This window comes from Astyanax mexicanus, chromosome 1 (genome assembly GCF_023375975.1).
Source record: "Astyanax mexicanus isolate ESR-SI-001 chromosome 1, AstMex3_surface, whole genome shotgun sequence".
In the NCBI taxonomy this organism is placed as follows: Eukaryota; Metazoa; Chordata; class Actinopteri; order Characiformes; family Acestrorhamphidae; genus Astyanax; species Astyanax mexicanus.
Genome location: NC_064408.1, coordinates 127,848,296 through 127,869,067, shown reverse-complemented (window position 1 = coordinate 127,869,067; position 20,772 = coordinate 127,848,296). Strand labels below are relative to the sequence as shown.

The window sequence follows — 20,772 nt, the reverse complement described above, 5'->3', positions numbered from 1 at the left end:
AAAAATAAATGCTTTACTAACTTATTATTGTAATAAATGTGGGACTTGTCCCCTGACCATTAGCTTAGTTGCTAACATTGATCCATGAATTTACCTCACGGGCAAACAACTTAAAAGTCATACCAAAAAAGGGTCAGTTTAACATTATCACATCCATTTTCCTACTACTAATTTTACTAGAATTATTGTTGTGTTAGCCAGTAATGTTGAATAAATGAAGTCCTTTACACTGAATGTTTTAACAGCTTTAGCTTAAAAAACTAGTCAGTTTTTTTCTTATTAGCATCTGTGCTAACCAGAACATTTCTGACAAGACTCCATTTTCTAGCACTGTTGCTATAAATAGATCAGGCTGGGTCTGTAAAATGCTGTGATTGGTCAGAGGAAAGCCAATCCAGTCGCTGTCGCTACCTAGCTTGGGCCTGCCCATGCTCATCTGTGACGCTGCATAAAATTAGGCCCGCCACTAGATGGAGCCAGCGAGTCCAAAATGAATGGGATGAATAAAGCTAGCTAAATGTCTTTTTCCTGTAATCCACCACATATTAGTACGATTTTCATTTTAGTTTAAAGCTAATAATGAGAATCTGCAGCACAGTGTAGCGTTTTCTCCCTTTGGACACGGTCTAAAAGCAATTATAATTATGTTCTTGAACTTGTATGGTAGTCAGTACTTATCCTAATATTATATTTTGCAACAAGGGATAAGTTATAGAATATTATTTAAAAAATATGTATATATTCAACTTATAATGGTACTCTCTCTCTATCTCACTCTCTGTCTATATATATATATATATATTGTAACAGAAACCATTGAGTTGGATATGTACATTTTTTTGTAAATAAACCGAATGTTTTCTTTTGAAACATTCTATATATATACACACACACACACACACACACACACACACACACACACACACACACACACACACAATGTATGTACTATGTATATATTGTTTATACAAACAAAACTATATAAAAAAAATCATAATAATTGATCCACCATGTATTAGTATGTTTTTTTTAGCTGCAGCACAGTGTAGAGTTTCCTCCCTTTGGACATTTTCTAAAAGCAATTATAATTATGTTCTTGAACTTGTGTAACTGATAAATTATTTTATTTGTATTTTTTTTTATTAAAATATATATATTTTTTAATGTGAACTCCACTAAAACCTTTTGAACTAAACTGAAACTAATTATCTGAAGCAAAATTGCGGTAAAAACAGGTTTTATATGTTGTATGTTTGTTTATTAGTAGATAATTTTGGTTCCTCCTTACCTTGTTGTAGCTGGGGCCCTAATTAGCGCTGCACCTGCAGCAAGCACATGAGAGCTTTCGCGCTATTTTTAGCAGAAGCATAGTGGATGCTTGAACGGGTAAGACGTGTTTCTGTGGCTCTGATCCCATAGTTTTAATGAATCTCTAAAATGAAATAATTATAAACCTGTACTATAAAGCAAGTGCTTAGGACTGTGTGTAAGAAATCTGAGCTGATATAAACGTGTGAAAACCGAGTTTTGGTGACTTTAGAGAAGTTTAGTTCAGCCTTTTTCCCCACTATGTGTATGTAGGGGCTGATGAGAGAGCTGCTGCTTGCTGCATGTGCTAACTGTGCCCCATGCTATATTTTGTGCAGGTATGTTCATGTTTTGTGCAATTTAATGAGTTCTACTGAATATTTTGAGGTCTTGTTGGTTCTAAAATATTATAATAAGCCACTATACGATCAGATGTTTAGCCTTTTACAGTAGCTATTTTATATTAATATTATATTTATTTTTATAAATACTATATACATATTTTTATCCTATATATAAGGTTTAGAGACAAAAAAAAAAAAAAAAAAATCAAGCTTGTCTGTTCTGCATCCTAGCTCTGTGCTGGATCACATAGTATTACTCCAAAGTTCTCTGTCCTGCATCTTTGCTCTGTGCTGTTCAATGTAGTATTACACCCCAGTGTTAGTCATATTATTATAATTTTTTTTATTGAACTATTTTGCATTTTTTTGTCTTGAATATATATATATATATATGCTTATGTGATTTTATATATATAATTGTTATGAGGAGAAGCATAGTGGATGCTTGAACGGGGGCTGATGAGAGAGCTGCTGCTTGCTGCATGTGCTAACTGTGCCCCATGCTATATTTTGTGCAGAAAATAAATCTTCAGACCTCCAGTCCCTGTGTGTGTGTGTCTTCTATGTGGCGACGATCTGAAGTCCGCTACACTTGCAACAAGTGATAAGTTATCAAATATTTTAAAAGAAGACATTCGGTTTATTTAAAAAAATATATATGTACATATTCAACTCATAACGGTTTCTGTTAAAACAATCCTTTAAAAAAACCTCTCTCTCTCTCTCTCTCTCTCTATATATATATCTATATATATACACATGTTTTTTAACAGAAAGCATTGAGTTGGATATGTACATAATTTTATTATTTTACAATTTGTTCAATTAAACAAATATCTTCTTTTAAAACATTCTATAACTTATCACTTTCAAAATATAAATCTATCTATCTATCTATCTATCTATATACACACACAGACACACACACAGTGTATGTACCATGTATATATTGTTTATATAAACAAAACGTATTTACATTAATTGATAATTCATGTTTTTTGTTTCCACAGAATGCACAAAAAATTCCAACCCTACCCATCCTGTTCAATGATGAAAGTCCAATGTATCTCAATTAGAACATCAGAGCGTGCCACTCAATTTGAATTTGCTGAAGACACAGCAAAAATAACACATACAGAAAAAAAGTCTATGTGTTCTGTTACTGATGGAACAGCAGTTTTTTTGGTTCCTCTTAAAGAGGACCAAATTTCTAAATTTAAGGAGGGGGAGACGTACATTATAAAGAACGCTACAGTAAAGCAGGACCACCCCTACCCCAAATTGTTCATTGGATATGGGGCAGGGGTGTTCCGAATAACCCCATTGACGGTGCAAGAACATTAAATTCGCCTCGCAAGAGAAAGCGTCATGCCGTCCTCTGAAAAAGGGGACCTGAAAGACCCGGGACTGTACCAAAAAGAAGGATACTTAACCGTATCAGGAAAAATTGTTTCGGCAAGTATCATGATTTTACCTGGTTTATTAGTTTGCTCATGCTCCCTAATGTAAACTCACTTTTACTGTGAAAAAAGATGAAAAAATTATACATTTATATTGAATATAAACACAGATGTATGAGAAAATATATTGAAATGCATTTCAGATCAGAATTATGTTCTAGGAAAAAAAAAACAAAAATGATCAATACACTGACAAAGCCTTTCAGGAGAAAACATACTGTATAAATATCTTTTTATCTGTACTCTGTTCTTACTTTACCCACCCTTTTTTCCTATTTAGCTGACTACTCCCCGGCAGGTCCAAATAGATGGCTGCATCCCTGTGAGGGATATTGTCCTTGAGGAAAATGGTGACACCGCCACAGTATCCCTCTGGAGGGAGGCAGCGACTGTGCCACTGGTGATTGGGCAAACTGTCCTTATTACTCATGTAAAAGTGGGGAAAAAGAAAGCCTTTGGCAAGAACTTCAATTCAACCACCTACACAAGTGTTTCGGTGAGTAACATAAATTTCTCACACTAAATCGATAACTTCCCATTTTGGTCTTCAAGTTTCCTTTTTGAAGGTACTCCTCTTGCTAATTGCTAATATGCTCTGTTTGTGTACTTTACACATTAATACAGGTTTCCTTTTAGACTGTTAAAACAGGTTTACCTGTGTTTAGGAAGGGATAACTGTGGATGAGGGAAGGTATAACTGTGGATGAGGGAAGGTATAATTGTGGATGAGGGAAGGTATAATTGTGGATGAGGGAAGGTATAATTGTGGATGAGGGAAGGTATAATTGTGGATGAGGGAAGGTATAACTGTGGATGAGGGAAGGTATAACTGTGGATGAGGGAAGGTATAACTGTGGACTGAAAAATGTGTCTTTTACTGTATGTGTATGTGTGTCCAGTACATACCCGCCATTTTTAATGTTCAAACTTTTTACTACAGGAAACTGAAGAGAAACAGGAAAGAAGAGTAATCACTGTTGTTGGAGTGGCAGAGTCTGATGATGGCAATGTGCTCCTAACAAGAGATCTGGAGGAGCTGAGTGTACCCCCAGGGCTCTTACCTGAAGAGGCTGATGAGCTAATCAAAAGGCTGCCAGTGGACCTGTCAGTAATAGCTAAGGGACAACAGGTTACAGAAGTAAAAACATTAGACCCTGAAGTGTAAAAAAACAAGTCCAAATGCTCTGTTCTGTCCAAATCGTTCTGTCAGAATTAAAATGTTAAATCTTAATCTCTAATTTAAATTATCATATCCTAGATGGTTTCAGAGGTGTTGCAAGTTGATTCTATGGTATTCCAGGTATGTGTGTGTGGTGTGTGTGTGTGTGTGTGTGTGTGTGTTCAGTGTGTGGAGTGTTGCCCTATGTAAGATTATTGGCTGAGCTGTTTATGCTGTGGTTGTGTTGTATTTTAGGCAATACCTTAAATTTTAGTGTCTGCTGTAGCATCTACCAAAAAGAATTCTGTAAGTGCTATAAACTCAGTATCTATTATTAGTGGTTCCGATTTGGAACTGACTTCACAAAGAGCTGAACAGTTTGAATCTGTTTATGTCTGTGGATCTGTTAGACTGATTTTATGAAATAGTCGCTTCTTTTTGAATCTGTAAATTGGTCACATTCATTATTCGGCATTTTGTCCTTTACTTTCCTGTGGCTTCATGCCTTAACCCTCCTGTTATGTTCATTTGTCAGGAACAGCAATGGTGTTCCTGGGTCAATTTGATCCGGTGCATGTTTAATTATCCTATTAATATCCAAAATAATAATTATCCAAAATAATAATTATCCAAAATAACAATTATTAAAAAATGTTATTTTTTTATGTTTCACTACTTTACTACTTTTGAAAGACCAACATATTAGAAATAACAGTTTTACATAACATTAAAACATAACAATTTAATTTTGTTTTAGTTTTTGTTTATTGCAGGGGGTTATATGTTGCTTACACTAATTAAGGCAGGCAGAATAAGGTTTATACAAAAAAAAAAAACACTTTTATCTATTTTCCATAGGTCTTCAAACTTTTAAAGGGGTCAGGAGGGTTAAACATGTTCTGTAGTCCATTTACCATTCAACCCAATGGAAAGACTCAGCTTCAGCAATACAATTCCCAGTATGCATCTGCCAGTCTCACGTGTCCGGATTGGGCGGGCGAATATTGCTGAGTGTCCTACCTAGTGACCAGAGCCATTTCCTTATTATGTTCCTCACAGTGGAAACTGACAGGTTAAATCTCTGAGACAACTTTTTGTATCCTTCCCCTGAACAACTATGTTGAACAATCTTTGTTTTTAGATCATTTGAGAGTTGTTTTGTTGAGCCCATGATGCCACTCTTCAGAGGAGATTCAAATAGGAGAACAACTTGCAATTGGCCACCTTAAATACCTTTTCTCATGATTGGATACACCTGGCTATGAAGTTCAAAGCTCAATGAGGTTAACAAACTGATTTTGTGCTTCAGTAAGTCAGTAAAAAGTAGATAGGAGTATTCAAATCAATAAAATGATAAGGGTGCCCATACTTTTGCACCGGTCAAATTTTGGTTTAATGCATATTGCACATTTTCTGTTAGTACAATAAACCTAATGTCAATCCTGAAATATTACTGTGTGCATCAGTTATTAGATATATCAAACTGGAATGGCTGTTCCAAACACCCAAATATTTACAACTAAAAATGATGAAGATTAATAGGGGTGCACAAACTTTTTCACATGACTGTATATAGTTAATATAGTTTTGATATAAAAATGTAAGGACTTTTCAAGGGAAAAGTCTTTGTTTTTGTTATTAATTCGTTTTTTGTTCATTCAATGTAATTAGTTAATTTATTACTGTCAACATTTGTGTTAATAATCAAAGTTATTGTTACTATACCATACTAATACTATACTAATTGTTACTACACTAATAAACTAAGTTACTTAAATGAATCTCTGTGATTTCAGATATTCTTGTTATAAAATTATGTTTTAAATTACAACTGGAGGTGACAATAATACAATGACACATACTTTATATTGCAGTGTAGTTTTATTAAGTGAACTTGGAGGAACTAATGCTTATTACTGTGTGTAAATGGAATTATTGCTCTTTTGGAGTGGTTTGTGGCTCTTAAAAGAGCCTTTGTGTCTGTTGGTTCAAACTGCAGGTTGCCAGGGAACTGCACCCTCAGTTGAGAAGTAAGATGCATATGTCTCCCTAACACGAACTGCCTCCCGGGTTGAGTTGTTGCTCCCCAATCTTGTTGCATCTTGAAGGACAGCAACATTGCCCTCACCACTCCGTGACATAGGCTCCCTCCTCGTCCTTGTCGTGCTCCTTATGAAGTTATGAAGGACACAGGTGGCCTTCACACAAGCTTCCACGTTGGCAGGGCTGATACCAATGACCCGGCGGTACATGCGCCATTGTGATGTGAGGATACCAAAGGTGTTCTCAACAATCAGCCTCGCTCGCGAAAGCCTGTAATTGAAGATTCTCTGCCTACTAGAGAGGTTGGAACCTGGGAAGGGCTGCATTAGATCTCTCCGCAGAAGGAAAGGCCTCATCACCAACAAACACATGTGGCTGAGGTCCCAGGTGCTCAGCTCCTGTCAGCACAGCATCTTCTGGAAGGCCAAGGGTTCCATCTTTGAGAGCATGACCAAAGGGTGAATTGTCCAGAATCCCTCCATCCCTGGTTCCTCCATAGCCGCCAACATCCACAATCCGGAAGCAGTACTTGGCATCCACAGCTGCCAAGAGGACGATAGAAAAGGTCCCCTTATAGTTGTGGAAAAAGGACCCGGAATTATCAGGAGCCTGGATCACCACATGCTTTCCATCAATGGATCCCACACAGTTTGGAAAGTTCCAACGATGGAGGAAGTCTGCTGCAATAGCTCTCCAGTCATCAGTGGTGGGAACTGGCATGTACTCCTCCACCAAAGAGGCCCAAATAGCCCTGGACACATCCGCAACTATGCAGGCCACAGTACTGAATCCAATACGATAGCTGTAAGCTATTGTGCGAAAAGAGTCTCCAGTTGCAAGAAATCTGTAAAAATATTAATGTTAAAATGCATGGTTTAAATGCATATTAAAACTGTTATTCAAACAGTTATATATAATATATAATGTCATGACATTAATTCAGGCATTCATTAAGGATGAAGTCATGAGGAATTATACAGGAACAAACACATGAGTTATGTACTAATAACTGTAAGGTTAAATTAATCACCATTAACTAATGTCTGTATGAATGAATGAAGATGAATGGAATGAAGGCTTTATTCAATGCCGCACAAAAATGTAGTGGTCACTTCAATATCATTGCTTGGCAAAATTTAATACTGTTTTAATGTTTATTGTTATGTGATCTGTTGTGTCAAAAAAGCAACAAGCTACTTAAGGCGGTATTAAAACAGTATTAAATTCTGCCAAGCAATGATATTGAAATGACCACCACATTTTTGTGCTGCATTCACCTGTAAGTATGTGTACTGTAGTAATAGATATAGATAGCTAGCATTCTGGAAAAGAAGACAGGATGGACATGCAGGTGGGTGTATATTGTATACTCAACAACAGCTTAAAACATGTAAGTTTATGTTCTTATAAATATATTTTCTTATATTAATGATTAAAAATGTTAACATTCTTAAAAATATGACTGGGTGGTGCTAAAAAAAAACCCACATTAAGCCCACCCAGGATGGGCTTAATTAACACATTAATTCCTGGTATATTCATGTACTGAATAAAGCCTTCATTCCATTTATCTTTATTAATTCATACAGACATTAGTTAATGGTGACTAATTTAACCTTACAGTTATTAATACATAACCCATTCATTTGTTCCTGTATAATTCCTCATGACTTCATCCTTAATGAATGCCTGAATTAATGTCATGACATGTACCCTTATTATAAAGTGTTACCTATATTATTAAGTTTATTAATTTTGTATATATTATAATATATTATATTAAATAAGTTGCACTTACCTTAAGCAAACAGCCAAGCGTTGGGATGCACAAATAGCCTTGCGGTAATTTGTGTCCATTCGGCTAATTCGGGGACCCACTTTAGCAAGAAGGGAATGAAACTGGTTCCTGTCCAGTCTGAAGTACCGCTGGAACCTGTCATCATCCAGCCTCAGCTCCTGCACAGGGCGAAGGAATTCTCCATGCTGTGTGCGGGACAGCAGGGTCTGATGGATCCACGCAGAGCGGTGACTGCGCTTTCTCCAGGAGGTAAAGTGCTCCAACAGCCAGCAAGACAAACTCTCCAGTATCCATGGTGGACTAATGGTTTTGAGAGGGGTTTAGTATTTATGTAGTACAGTTTCCCTCCATTTGTTTCGTTTTTTGAGGGAACACTGCTTATTGGTTAAAAGAAATCAGCAGATTCAGAGCCAGCTTCTTGTGTTCGGAGCAGAGGGCTTACCTCATTCATTGAAAGCCAGGTTTAACAGCACATTTTACATGAATAAATGTTTTAACACATAAGGAGATTAATAGATAATCATTTTTATGCATATGACGTGCATTTTAAATAATGCGAAACGTTTGTACGAGTGTATAATGTTTTAGAATTGTGAGAGAGAGTGAGAGAGAGAGAGAATAGAGAGAGAGAGAGAGAGAGAGAGAGAGAGAGAGAGTAGGCGGGATGTGACGCATAGAAGGAGAAAGTGAAAGTAAGTTCAGTTTCCTCCATTAGAAGAGAACAGAAGTCCGGATTCACTCGGTAAGTTCAGAACTGAAGAGAATGTAGAACAGAACCGTGTAGCTTAAAGTCAGAACCGGTTCTAAAGGTTCCTCAGATCCAGAACCGGTTCTTTAAGCTCAGCTCAGTGTCCGATTCCACTGGAAGAACCAGGATCAGCATGGAGATCTGAACCGGGCCTGGATCAGACCTGGACCTGGTCTAGATCAGACCGGCTGGAGAACAATCAGCTGTAACAGATCAATAATGCTGTAAACTGAAGAGAAATGCGCAGATATAGATCGATATTTATTGATCACAGTGTAGTTTATGCTGTTTAAAGCGCATTACTGCTTAATGTGGGCTTTGATCTGTTGGGGAGATAAAAACACGGAGCTGCTATAAAGGCGTGTTTATATGCAGTAGCGCTGTTCAACCAGCAGGAGCTCAAAATCACGTGGTGTGTTAGAGTTTTTAATCCTGCTGTTTTATATTATACTTAAATAACATTTATTTAATACTATTAATAGTAATATTTTAATAATTATTAATATAAATAATTAGTGTTAGTGTTTTTAATACTGCTGTTTTATATTATACTTAAATAACATTTATTTAATACTATTAATAGTAATATTTTAATAATTATTAATATAAATAATTAGTGTTAGAGTTTTTAATCCTGCTGTTTTATATTTTACTTAAATAATGTTTTTATTATTTTATATAACTAGTGATAATTAAATTATAATAATTATAAATCAGTAAATGTCTGTAATCTAAGTTAATCTGTAATGAGGTTAAATCACACTGTTATGAAATGTTCCCTGTTTTTGTTGGTTTTGTTTGTTTATCAGGAATTGTTTAATGCAGTTCTGATTATAATGTTATTATTGTAAGAATAGTGGTTTTATTGTAATGGCTGATCTGTTCTCAGGGGTTCCAGCTGTGTGTGAATGAAGAAGAGTAAATGATGGATCCTCAGAACTCCAGCAGTGGAGGAGGAGCCTCTGTCCTAAAGTGAGTAAATTAACTGATAGATTTTATTAGTAAAGTAGTTTTTATATTTTAATGGTTGCAGCTCTGATCCTGGACCTGTGTTCCACAAATTTTACTGATTTAAATACACAGAACCGAGGTTCTCCTGAACCAGAGTCAGAACCCTGTGCTGCTTTTAAACATAGAAAATCATTTAACAAACTAGCAAAAACAAAATCTCTCACCTGCAGATTAATACAGAAATCCATAGTTCAAATAATATTCCTCTCCATCAGTTATCTTTAGCTCAGTTATTATAAATATAATTAATATTTAGTTTAATCAGAACTTTCAGTCCCTACTGATCAGTTCATTCTTTATAAAAAAGTATATGGTAAATAATTATATAAATATAAGTAATTCAGGTGAATTCATTAAAATGAACTAATTTAATAATCTGCACGTAGGGGGGATCACCAGAAAATCAGGCTTGTGTAAAATAATTATAATGATAGTGATCTTAATAACGATATATATAAAATAAAAATATGTCAAGCATGTGAACAGATGTAAGCAATATAAAAGTAACATATTTGCTGGAGAAAAGAAAGATGAATCTGTGTGAAAGTTTTAGTGAGAGTATAAACCGTGTATTACGGTAGCCGTGTGCACAGCGGAGCTGGAGGAGAAAGCTGCGCTCGCTTTTACTGCAGAGAAACTGAACATGGAAAATAAACACAAGAGTTTTTGTAACTCTACAGACTGAACTCAGATCAGTGTGGTAAAAAGTAGATGAGGCTTTAATACTAAAGGAAAAAACGTGTAGTCGTAATACAAGCAGTGTTCAAAACCAGAGTAAGAATAAACCCATACATCAGAGACATAAACTCTAATAAAAGAGAAATCCTGATCCAGAAATACAGTCCAAACCACCAGAAAACACAGTAAAAACAGAGCAAAAGAGACGAAGTTCAACACGAGAAAAAAAGATACATTTACAGAAATACAATCAGAAAGAAAACGCTCAGTCTGTCGCTGGATAAACAGTGAAATACTTAAAGAAAAATAATACCAACAAATGGGTTTATATACACATACAAATTACTAACAGCTGAACTCAGTTCTAAAATTCCGGAGATGAGGAGCGTGAGAAAGTGCAGCGATTGGCTAGTTCTGAACACGTGATGTTGTCAGGTGCATGCTGGGGGTTGTAGTTCTGGAGAGGAGAACCTCGGTTCTGTGTATTTAAATCATGTATAGATCACAATTTAAAGTCTTATTAAAGAAGAAAATCAGAGGAAACAACTTTCCATATTATATTATTAATCATGTTTCATTTAAAATGATATTACTGCAGGAATTTGTTGAAAACATTTGGTTGTAAACAGACCAGAAATAAAACAAATCTAAGCATTACCAAATAAAACCACTGAAATCTTGAAGAGCACCTGTAATATTATTCATTATTATTGTTTTAAGTAATAATACTGTATTAATTTGAATTAATGGGATGGCTGGTCATAAATACATATAAAACACATCCTCAATATAATGCAGACATGATGGCGGATGACTTTATGAAGTTACAGATTTGTGCAGCAGTTTTGATAAAGAATAAAATGATGTGTGCTTATTGGACGAGGGATTTTCAGAAAGCTTTGGGAAGCTTCTGGAACAGTTATGAAAAAGTTAGTGTGGAACCTGTGAATGAGTTTACTCCACACTTTACTCTCATCATGGATCATCATGAAGATCTGTTTACAGGAAGAAGAGAGGAGCATCTCCAGCCCCCAGTGGAGTGTCTATGAAGAGTGATCGGTCCATGGATCCTCCTCCAATGTTCAGCAGTGGAGGAGGAAGCTCTGGGTCTCGGTACATCACTGCACTAAACTACTGTTCTGTTCTGAGAGTGAAGCTCTTCAGTTCCTGATCTTTATTAAAGATGTGCTGTGTGTTGGAGTTTCACTGTGTTTAATGTTAACAGAACTGAAACCCAGAGAGGAGCTTCTCCAGAACCCAGTGGAGTGTCTCTGAAGAGTGACGCGTCCATGGATCCTCCTCCAATGTTCAGCGGTGAAGCTGTGACCTCTGACCCACAGTGAGTGAAACATCAAAGCCTCAGAGATTCAAATTTTCTCATGGTCATTAAATCACAACCCACTTTTTATAGAATATAAACCAAACAAATTTATTTTTGAAAAATACCCTCAAAAACACATTTACACATACATATGCATGCAAAGTGAATTTAAAAGCAACTACATGTATAAAAGTTACTACAGTAAAATTAAATATCAGAATAAGCCCAAAACATTTGCTATTTTACTTGTCAGCATATCTCTGTATTCAGAGAACATTAGTGAGAAACTGAGAAGGACCGTGCTGACTGCAGGTATAAAGGGAAATACAATAAATTAAATAAAACTACAAAACAAGAGGCTTTTATCTAACCTGTATTTTGTGGAAGTCAGTGAGACAGTTGGGCATGTTCCAACAGCTGTGAAGAAATCCCCACCCCCACCATGAACAGCATCTTGGGTATTTCCATTTTTCCACGTATTTCTAAGTAAAGTTAAAGTCAAGAGAAAGGTGAGTGCGCGCTCTCGAGAGGGGGGTACTAAATACGGCACAACACCGGCAAACGAATGGTGGTTACCATGGCAGCAAGAATGCTGCACGCGTCTCTCTGTCTCTTTTTTCCAATATAAAATACGAGAACAAAATCAGAGGAGCGTTAATTATTTTACGCTTAAAAAAAAACAATGTATTTATTTAATCGCTGCTCTAAACTACAGGATCAGCTACAGGGGGGGGAATTACACATATATCTGTTTATAGACCGTTTCAGAGGAATATTCACGAGCACAGGAAGTGACGTCGCTGTTCCTAGAACACTTCCGTTCAGCGGTAAACAGCGTTTAAAACAGTGGACGTAACTTTTTAATTTAACATGAATTCAAACTTCACCTAATCTGAGAGTCACAAACACTGAAAATCAGGTCAAATTGTTCTTTAAACAAGTAAACTATGGAGGACCAAAAATTACATAAGTAAATAATAACATAAATAAATACATGCACAAATAATTGTATAGGTAAATAAATTAATTAATAAATACAGTTCTTATTTATAAATGTATTTATTCATTTATATGTGCATTTATTTATGTCAACATTTATTTATTTATTCATGTATTTATTTAACTATTTATTAATTTATTTATTTCAACATTTTTTTATTTATGCTTATGTCATTTTTGGTCCTCCATAGTAAACACGCCTGCTTTGGTTTTTCACTCTGCTGACCTGACTGCAGTTGCAGCGTCCGCTCACAACTCCTCCCTCCTTCTGATCTATAAGTCATGCAGAGTTCGTGCTGGATATCGTTTGACTCGCTACAACCTCACCATAGTGATGCTTCTCTACTACAGGAACAAATATTCACAACTTTTACACTGAGAAATTAATTAAATGCTCTTTCACTGCCTCCGTTTCAACAAGGTAGTGATCAGATCTGGGTAGATCACCTCTATCAAGCGTTTTAAATCAGAGGAAAAAACTTCCCTCTTAAATCCTTATCAAAAGGATCAGGAAAAGAGGTCTGATCACTTTTTACTAATTTCTGATCGTATGTTTGCTCTGTTTTTGGGAGATTTGTGAGATATGCGCTCTCATTCTGACAGCTGTATAGTTGAAAATAGCGCCACCGGAAGTGTGGAAGGAACAGACATGTGCAGGAGCTTTATTATTGTTTTCCTCATTGAAACGGTCTATAGAGACAGTAAGGTGATCTGTGTTCTGAGATTGGTGTTTAGTTTTTTAAATACACTAAATTACTTTATATCTATATTGTTTTCTGCTTTGTATACTTTTTCTTACAACCCCAATTCCAATCAATTTATGCTTTGATTTTGTGTAAAATGTAAATATAAACAGAATTCAATTATTTGAAAATCCTTTTCAACCTATATTTAACTGAATACACTAAAAAGACAATGTTCAGACTGATAAACTTTATTGTTTTTTGCAAATATTCACTCATTTTGAATTTGATGCTGCAACACGTTCCAATGAAGTTGAGACGGGGCTAGGGCTGCACGATATTGGAAAAATGTTACAGTCCATTTTTTCAGTTTTCTAAAAGCCCCGCCCCCACCCGCACGCTGTCTCACCACAGAGACCCGGACCGACCGAGAGCTGAGTCAGCGCTTTAGAGTCAGCTGATCACTCAAAACCAGAGGAAAACAGCAAAACAACCATAATTAAGCATTTAAATGGCCTTTTAAAAGGTAAATAAGAGCGTTTTTTTGTGATTAAAAGCATGAATTCAGCTTTAACTGGAAATATCTGCACTGCTAAACTGAGGTGCACAGCTTTGGACAGGCTGTCTGAGGCGGTTACAGGGTTCATACACTTTTCATATTTTCATGATCGTACAGTCTTTAAAATATCAGTGCAGACATTAACAATAAAACAAAAAATCCAGTCCAAAACTGATTATAGTAGGCCTATATCTTACTTACAATGTTTTTAAATAAAAAAAACATTTCTTTCAGCAATGCTGACAATCTTCAATAATAAAATGTGTCTCTAATCCTGAGAGCTCTATTGTGTAAAACGGAATTAACTGATTTCATCAATTAACATGATATAGACTATTTAGTTTGAAACTGGGATTTCTAAACCTGCTTCCCAGAGAAAGAGAGAAAGAGATGACCATTACAGCCTAAAAATGCCGTAACACTCATAAAAACACAAATTAGTACCTTGAAAGAGATTCTTTTTTTTGCTTTTAGTATTGGCTCAAAAATAAATTATTAAAGCAGATTTTTTATTTCTGAACTATTCAACATGATTTTTAGAGATCATGGACGTCGTGTCCTCTGGACCAAAGACTGAGACAAAGAAAAGGACTGTCCGGATTGTTCTCAGAGTAAAGTTCTAAAGCAGTGTATCTGATGGTGTGGGGGTGAGTTAGTGAGTTAGAACCCATGACCTGGAGAACCTGCACATCTGTGAAGCTCCATTAATGCTGAAAGCTTCATCCAGGTTCTGGAGGAACATCTGCTGCGTCTGAGCTTCGTCTTTTTCAGGACGTCCTGCTGCTTATTTCAGCAGGACGATGCTGATCCACATTCTGCAGGAGTTACAGCAGCAGCAGCAGCTCGGCTTCATAGTAAAAGAGTGCGGGTTCTAGATCGACCCGCCTGCAGTCTAGAACCGTCTCCCACTGAAAACCTGTGGAGCGTCATGAAGCTCAAAATACGACGCCGGAGACCCGGACTGTAGATCAGCTGAAGATCTACATCAAGAAAGAATGAGAAAGAATTCCACCTACAAAGTTCAGCTATCAGTGTCCTCAGTTCACAAACTCTTATTGAGTGTTAAATAAAAAAGATGATGAAACACAGAGATAAACATCATCCTGTACAACTTCTTTACAACGTGTTGCAGCACCAAATTCAAATTTGCTAAAAATAATTTTATCTGATCGAACATTAAATATGTTCTCTTTGTTGTGAATTCAGTTGAATACAGGTTAAAAAGGATTTGCGAATCATCATATTCTGTTTTAATTTATGTTTCACACAACTTTCCAACTTTATTGAATTTGGGGTTGTATTTTACTTTGGGATATTTATTGCATAACTTGTCCTGCAGTTTTTGAGATATCAACATTTGTTCTAAGTCCAGATTGTTTGGTCTGATTGTGTGATGTCTTCTTGTCTGGAACATTTGGATATGTTCACTCATTTTCATCCAGCTGGCATTTCCACATTGAATCAGCATTTAATCATTTGGTGTTGATTTTGGCAATTCAACCTTTAATTAACCATAGCTCACTAAAATGAGAAAATCTTTTAGTAAAGCTGAGTATAAAGAATGTTACCCACCACTACCAATCTGATTCAACATTTAATCTCAAAAACCCAACAGTAAAACTAATAAAACATGAACATTCCCCCAGATATGGTGAAGAATTGGTGCCAAATTAAAAAGCAGTTGCTGCAAATGAAAGTAAAACTACTTTTTCATCCCTCCATCTAACCATTTTTTGAAATTGTATGGTAATGAAATGTAAAATGTTAATTCAAAAGGCAGAAGTTTGAGGATATTATGTTGATTCAACATTACAATTTTAACAATTGCAGAATTATTTAACATTAAATGTTGTTTCAACATTGTTTCAACATTGAAACAAAAACAGACATTACTTCAACCATATTTTAACCACATTTCAACATTGAAGTCGATTAAGTGCCAGCTGGGTCCTCATATGATCACATTTATTTTCTGTAGGCTGTCTTCCTTAACCCATTCACTCATTCATTCTTTACAACATTCATCTTTTACAAAATCCAGTAAACACTTGGAGCTCACAGCAACGCCTCATCAACAAACAACTATAACATAGCAACATCTAGGAACAGCCTATCAGCATTCTAGGAACAGCTTAACCATCATCTGCAGTATAGCAACACCTTAGCAACCAACTAGGGCTGAACGATTAATTGCATTTGCGATTATCTCGCGATATTTTAAAATGAGATTCTCTAACCGCACAGGCTGCGATTTGACTGGTCACGTGATTTGGGAGCGAGCCGAGCCGAGGACGAGCGGAGCAAACCCGAGCAGGAGGCAGGGAGGTGGAGAAGTGAAGTCAACACAGCGCACTTTCACACCAGCACTGTTTGGTCCGGTTAAAACTAACTCTGGTCCGTTTGTAACTTTAGTGCGGTTCGATTGAGCAGGTGTGAAAACAGTAATCGCACTCGGGTGTGGATCAAAAGAACCGAACCGAGACCAGCTAGAGGAGGTGGATAACGTTAATTACCACAGCTGTCAACAAACACTGTGTCCATGCTCGCGCCGTCTGCGCTGTATTCACCGCTCACAGCCGCGTGACTCTGTTTATTATGTATAAATCTGCGCTGCACGTAGAAACACAAAATCTTCTCTTAATCTTCTTAATTTTTTATATCTATTTTTTCTATAAAAAAATGGTGAAAAGGAAAAGCTATTTTTATATTTATTTTTCTATAAAAAAACAAAAAAACAAATGGTGAAAAGGAAAAGCATAGATTTGTTTGCTTTATTGCTATCTGTGCTTTAAATAAATCTGACATTGTTTATTATTAAACAAATTGATTTATTGCTTCTGTTTGTTGAAAAATACTTGAGAAGACATTAAAAAATCGCATTTTAAATCGCAATCGCAATTTATAGATAAAAAATTGCAATTAGATTATTTTCCAAAATCATTCAGCCCTACAACCAACAACTATATTATAGCAACACCCTATAAATCAGATGAAACCATGTATTCTGTGCCATCATTCTGCATTTCCTTTAGGAAATGAACTTCATATATTTGATCAGTTACTGTCTGGTATTCTTTATTTGATTTCTCTTGTGTTGTTTCTAAGATGCATCCAGGAACAAAATGAGAATTCATGCTTTTGTTATTATTGTAGTTTTTGTTATAATAAATATCAGTTGTATGTGTAGATGTGAGCTGCTATATCAGCTTATTTATTCCTGTAGATTACAGTGTGGATTTTCTATTTGTCCACAGAAAGAAGAAGAAAATAATAAACAGGGAAAAACTGGAACAAATATTCGAGGTTAGTCCTAAACCGTATATACAACTGGGATCTCCCTGATTTCTTTTATTTTTCAGTTTATTTTCAATTTAAGGTGAACATTTGTAATTGGTCTATCATAACTGTAATATTGTTAATATTAAGACCAGTGCATCTATAACTCCTCCCCTCCTCAGATTGATCTCTTTCTGATGTTCAGATTGTTCAGATCATCTGTCTCTGCACTGTAACAGCTTTAGTGATTCTGTGATGTTTGTTCTTTATCAGAAGCTGCAGCAGAAGTTTATCTCTCTAGTGAAAAACGAGCTGAACACATTCAAGAGACTCCTGAGTTCAGATTACCCAGCATGCTCTGAGGGAGAGGTGGAGGATGATCAAAGGGAGGGGGTGCTGAAGATCACACTGCATATCCTGAGGAACATGAAGCAGACAGACCTCGCCAACACACTAGAGAGCCGTAAGAGTTACTATTGGTATCAACCTGGTGCTAATTTATTTCTTTAGAGCTGATTTTCAAAGAGAATAAAAAATGTATTGCAGTATAAAAGACAACATACTGCAATCTTTATTATGAAATTATTTATTTACTGTATCACAGAGTTGTTCTACAGTGTCTTTAATGCTTGATTACAGCTGATTACATTTTCCTTATTGTCTTTCCCTATAATCAGAATTGGCCCCAGCATGTCAACAAAAGCTCAAATCCAAACTGAGGGAAAAATATCAGAGAATTAATGAAGGAATCTCAGCTCAGGTAAAGTCAGCACTTCTGAATGAGATCTACACAGAGCTCTTCATCACAGAGGGAGGAGGTGGAGACATCAATCAGGAACATGAGGTGAAGCAGATTGAAGCTGCATCCAGGAAAAGGCCAACAGAGGAAAGACCAATCAAATGTAACGACATATTTACACCCTTACCAGAACAGAACCAGCCCATCAAAACTGTACTGACTAAAGGAGTTGCTGGAATTGGAAAAACAGTCTCAGTGCAGAAGTTCATCCTGGACTGGACTGTAGGAGAAGTAAATCAGGACATTCTCTTCATATTTCCACTTCCTTTTAGAGAACTGAATCTGATGAAGGAGAAGAAGCTCAGTCTGGTGAATCTTCTTCAGCGCTTCTTCCCAGAAACACAAGATTTAAAACCAAGACATTATAAGAGCTATAAGATCATGTTCATCTTTGATGGTCTGGATGAGTGTCGACTGCCTCTGGATTTCCAGAACAATGAGAACTTGGTGAATATAGAAGAACAAACCTCAGTGGATGTTCTGCTGACGAACCTCATCAAGGGGAATCTGCTTCCCTCTGCTCTCCTCTGGATCACCTCTCGACCAGCAGCGGTCAGTCAGATCCCTCCTGAGTGTGTTGATCAGGTAACAGAAGTGCGGGGATTCAGTGACCCTCAGAAACAGGAGTACTTCAAGAAGAAGATTAGGAATCAGGACCTGGCCAATAAAGTCTTCACACACATCAGGTCTTCAAGAAGCCTCTACATCATGTGCCACATACCGGTCTTCTGCTGGATTACAGCCACTGTTCTAGAGAGAATGCTGAGTGAAGCTGAGGGTGGAGAAACCCCCAAAACCCTGACACAGATGTTCACACACTTCCTAATCTTTCAGATCAAACACAAGAGCCAGAAGTACAGTGGGAAAAGTGACTCTGATCCTCAGCAGACTAGAGAAAGTATTCTGGCTCTGGGGAAACTGGCGTTCCAGCAGCTGGAGAAAGGAAACCTGATATTCTATGAGGAAGATCTTAGAGAGAGTGGCATCGATATTAGAGAAGTATCAGTGTACTCAGGAGTGTGTACCCAGATCTTCAGACAGGAACATGAACTGCTGGACCTGGGGAAGGTCTTCAGCTTTGTACATCTGAGTATTCAGGAGTTCCTCGCTGCTTTATATGCATTTCTCTATTTCAACACTAAGGATCGGAATATGCAAACCACAGAACAGCAAACCACTGGACTATCTGAGCTTTTCAGCAGGAAATCGATGAATGACTTCCTCAGCAGTGCCGTGGATAAAGCCTTACAGAGTGAGAGTGGACATCTGGACCTGTTCCTTCGCTTCCTTCTGGGTCTCTCACTGGAGTCTAATCAGACTCTGTTACGATTCATACTGACACAGAAAGAGAAGAACTCTCACAGCAATGAGGAAACAGTCAAATACATCAAGAAGAAGATTGAGGAGAACTCCTCTCCAGAGAAATCCATCAATCTGTTCCACTGTCTGAATGAACTGGATGATCATTCTCTAGTGCAGGAAGTGCAGAAATACCTGAGTGGAGGTGATCGTCTTCATCAGGCCAGACTCTCTCCTGCTCAGTGGTCAGCTCTGGCGTTTGTGTTGGTGAATTCAGAAGAAGAGCTGAAGGAGTTTAACCTCAGTAAATATGATCCATCAGAGAAGTGTTTTCTGAGGCTGCTGCCAGTAGTTAAAATATCCAAAAGAGCTTTGTGAGTATTTTTATTCAGGCATTCACAGTTTTCATTAAATCACTGGTGAATATGTATTAATCACAATGTTTTATATTAGTAGATACAGTAGATATTTATTAAATTATTGTTTTAGATATCAGGCAAACACCATAATCCCAACGTAACACCAACATGAGACACAGCACCAATCCAAATTCCACTTCGACAGTTTACAATGAACACACAGCAGTTTTATCCTCAGTGACTAAATGTCTGGCTGCTGATTTGATTATAAAGTTGTTAGTTTGGAGATATTTTACTGTGGAAATGCTAAAATGCTACACTTTACTTGGAAATTGAACAAAGCCAGCATGCTAAGGGCAAGTACTCTGCATTCCACAGTTACAGTTTAATCAAGCATCTTCCGATGGTTAGCAAGATAGCGTTACAGTAATTTCAGTCTGTCAATGAGTAAGCTACTAAAGTTAGCTGTTGATTTGAGTAAAATGAGTGCTGATAAAACTGCTGATACATAATTAACCTTTTCAATCAGCTGAAAGAAACACACATTCATGCTTTCTAGAAAACCCCAAAACTTAAAGGGATTACAGAGAAGTAGCTCACCCAATAACCAGTTACTGTCTTTAATGGAAAATTAATTAATTTTACAGCATTTTAAAGTACTTACAGGCCAGGTTATAATCTGTTACTCTGTGTATGTATGTGTCAAATAAAAATATAATCTTTTGTTACAGTATTCCCTCTTTTAATATCTGATATTATAAATATAAAAAAAAACCTTATTGTTATCTAATCAATAATATCAGATAATCTATAAAGGAGGTCACTGGGAGGTCTTGCACTAATCAGATACAGAGACTAAAGTTTGGATGTATATGAGGCTTTGGGGTTGACTCATCTAGATTTAGCCTGGTTTGCTGGAATTTCTGAT

General features: G+C 36.5%; 1 protein-coding gene across 1 annotated transcript in view; it reads left to right on the top strand.

The window, feature by feature from the left end:
* LOC111196385 (NACHT, LRR and PYD domains-containing protein 12) overlaps window positions 1–20,772 on the top strand; it is a 411,983-nt gene that overhangs the window by 44,396 nt on the left and 346,815 nt on the right. The window contains exon 3 of the mRNA XM_049468901.1: window positions 11,555–11,662. Within this exon, the coding sequence (XP_049324858.1) occupies window positions 11,555–11,662 (108 nt within the window). The remainder of the gene's footprint in view (window positions 1–11,554; window positions 11,663–20,772) is intronic.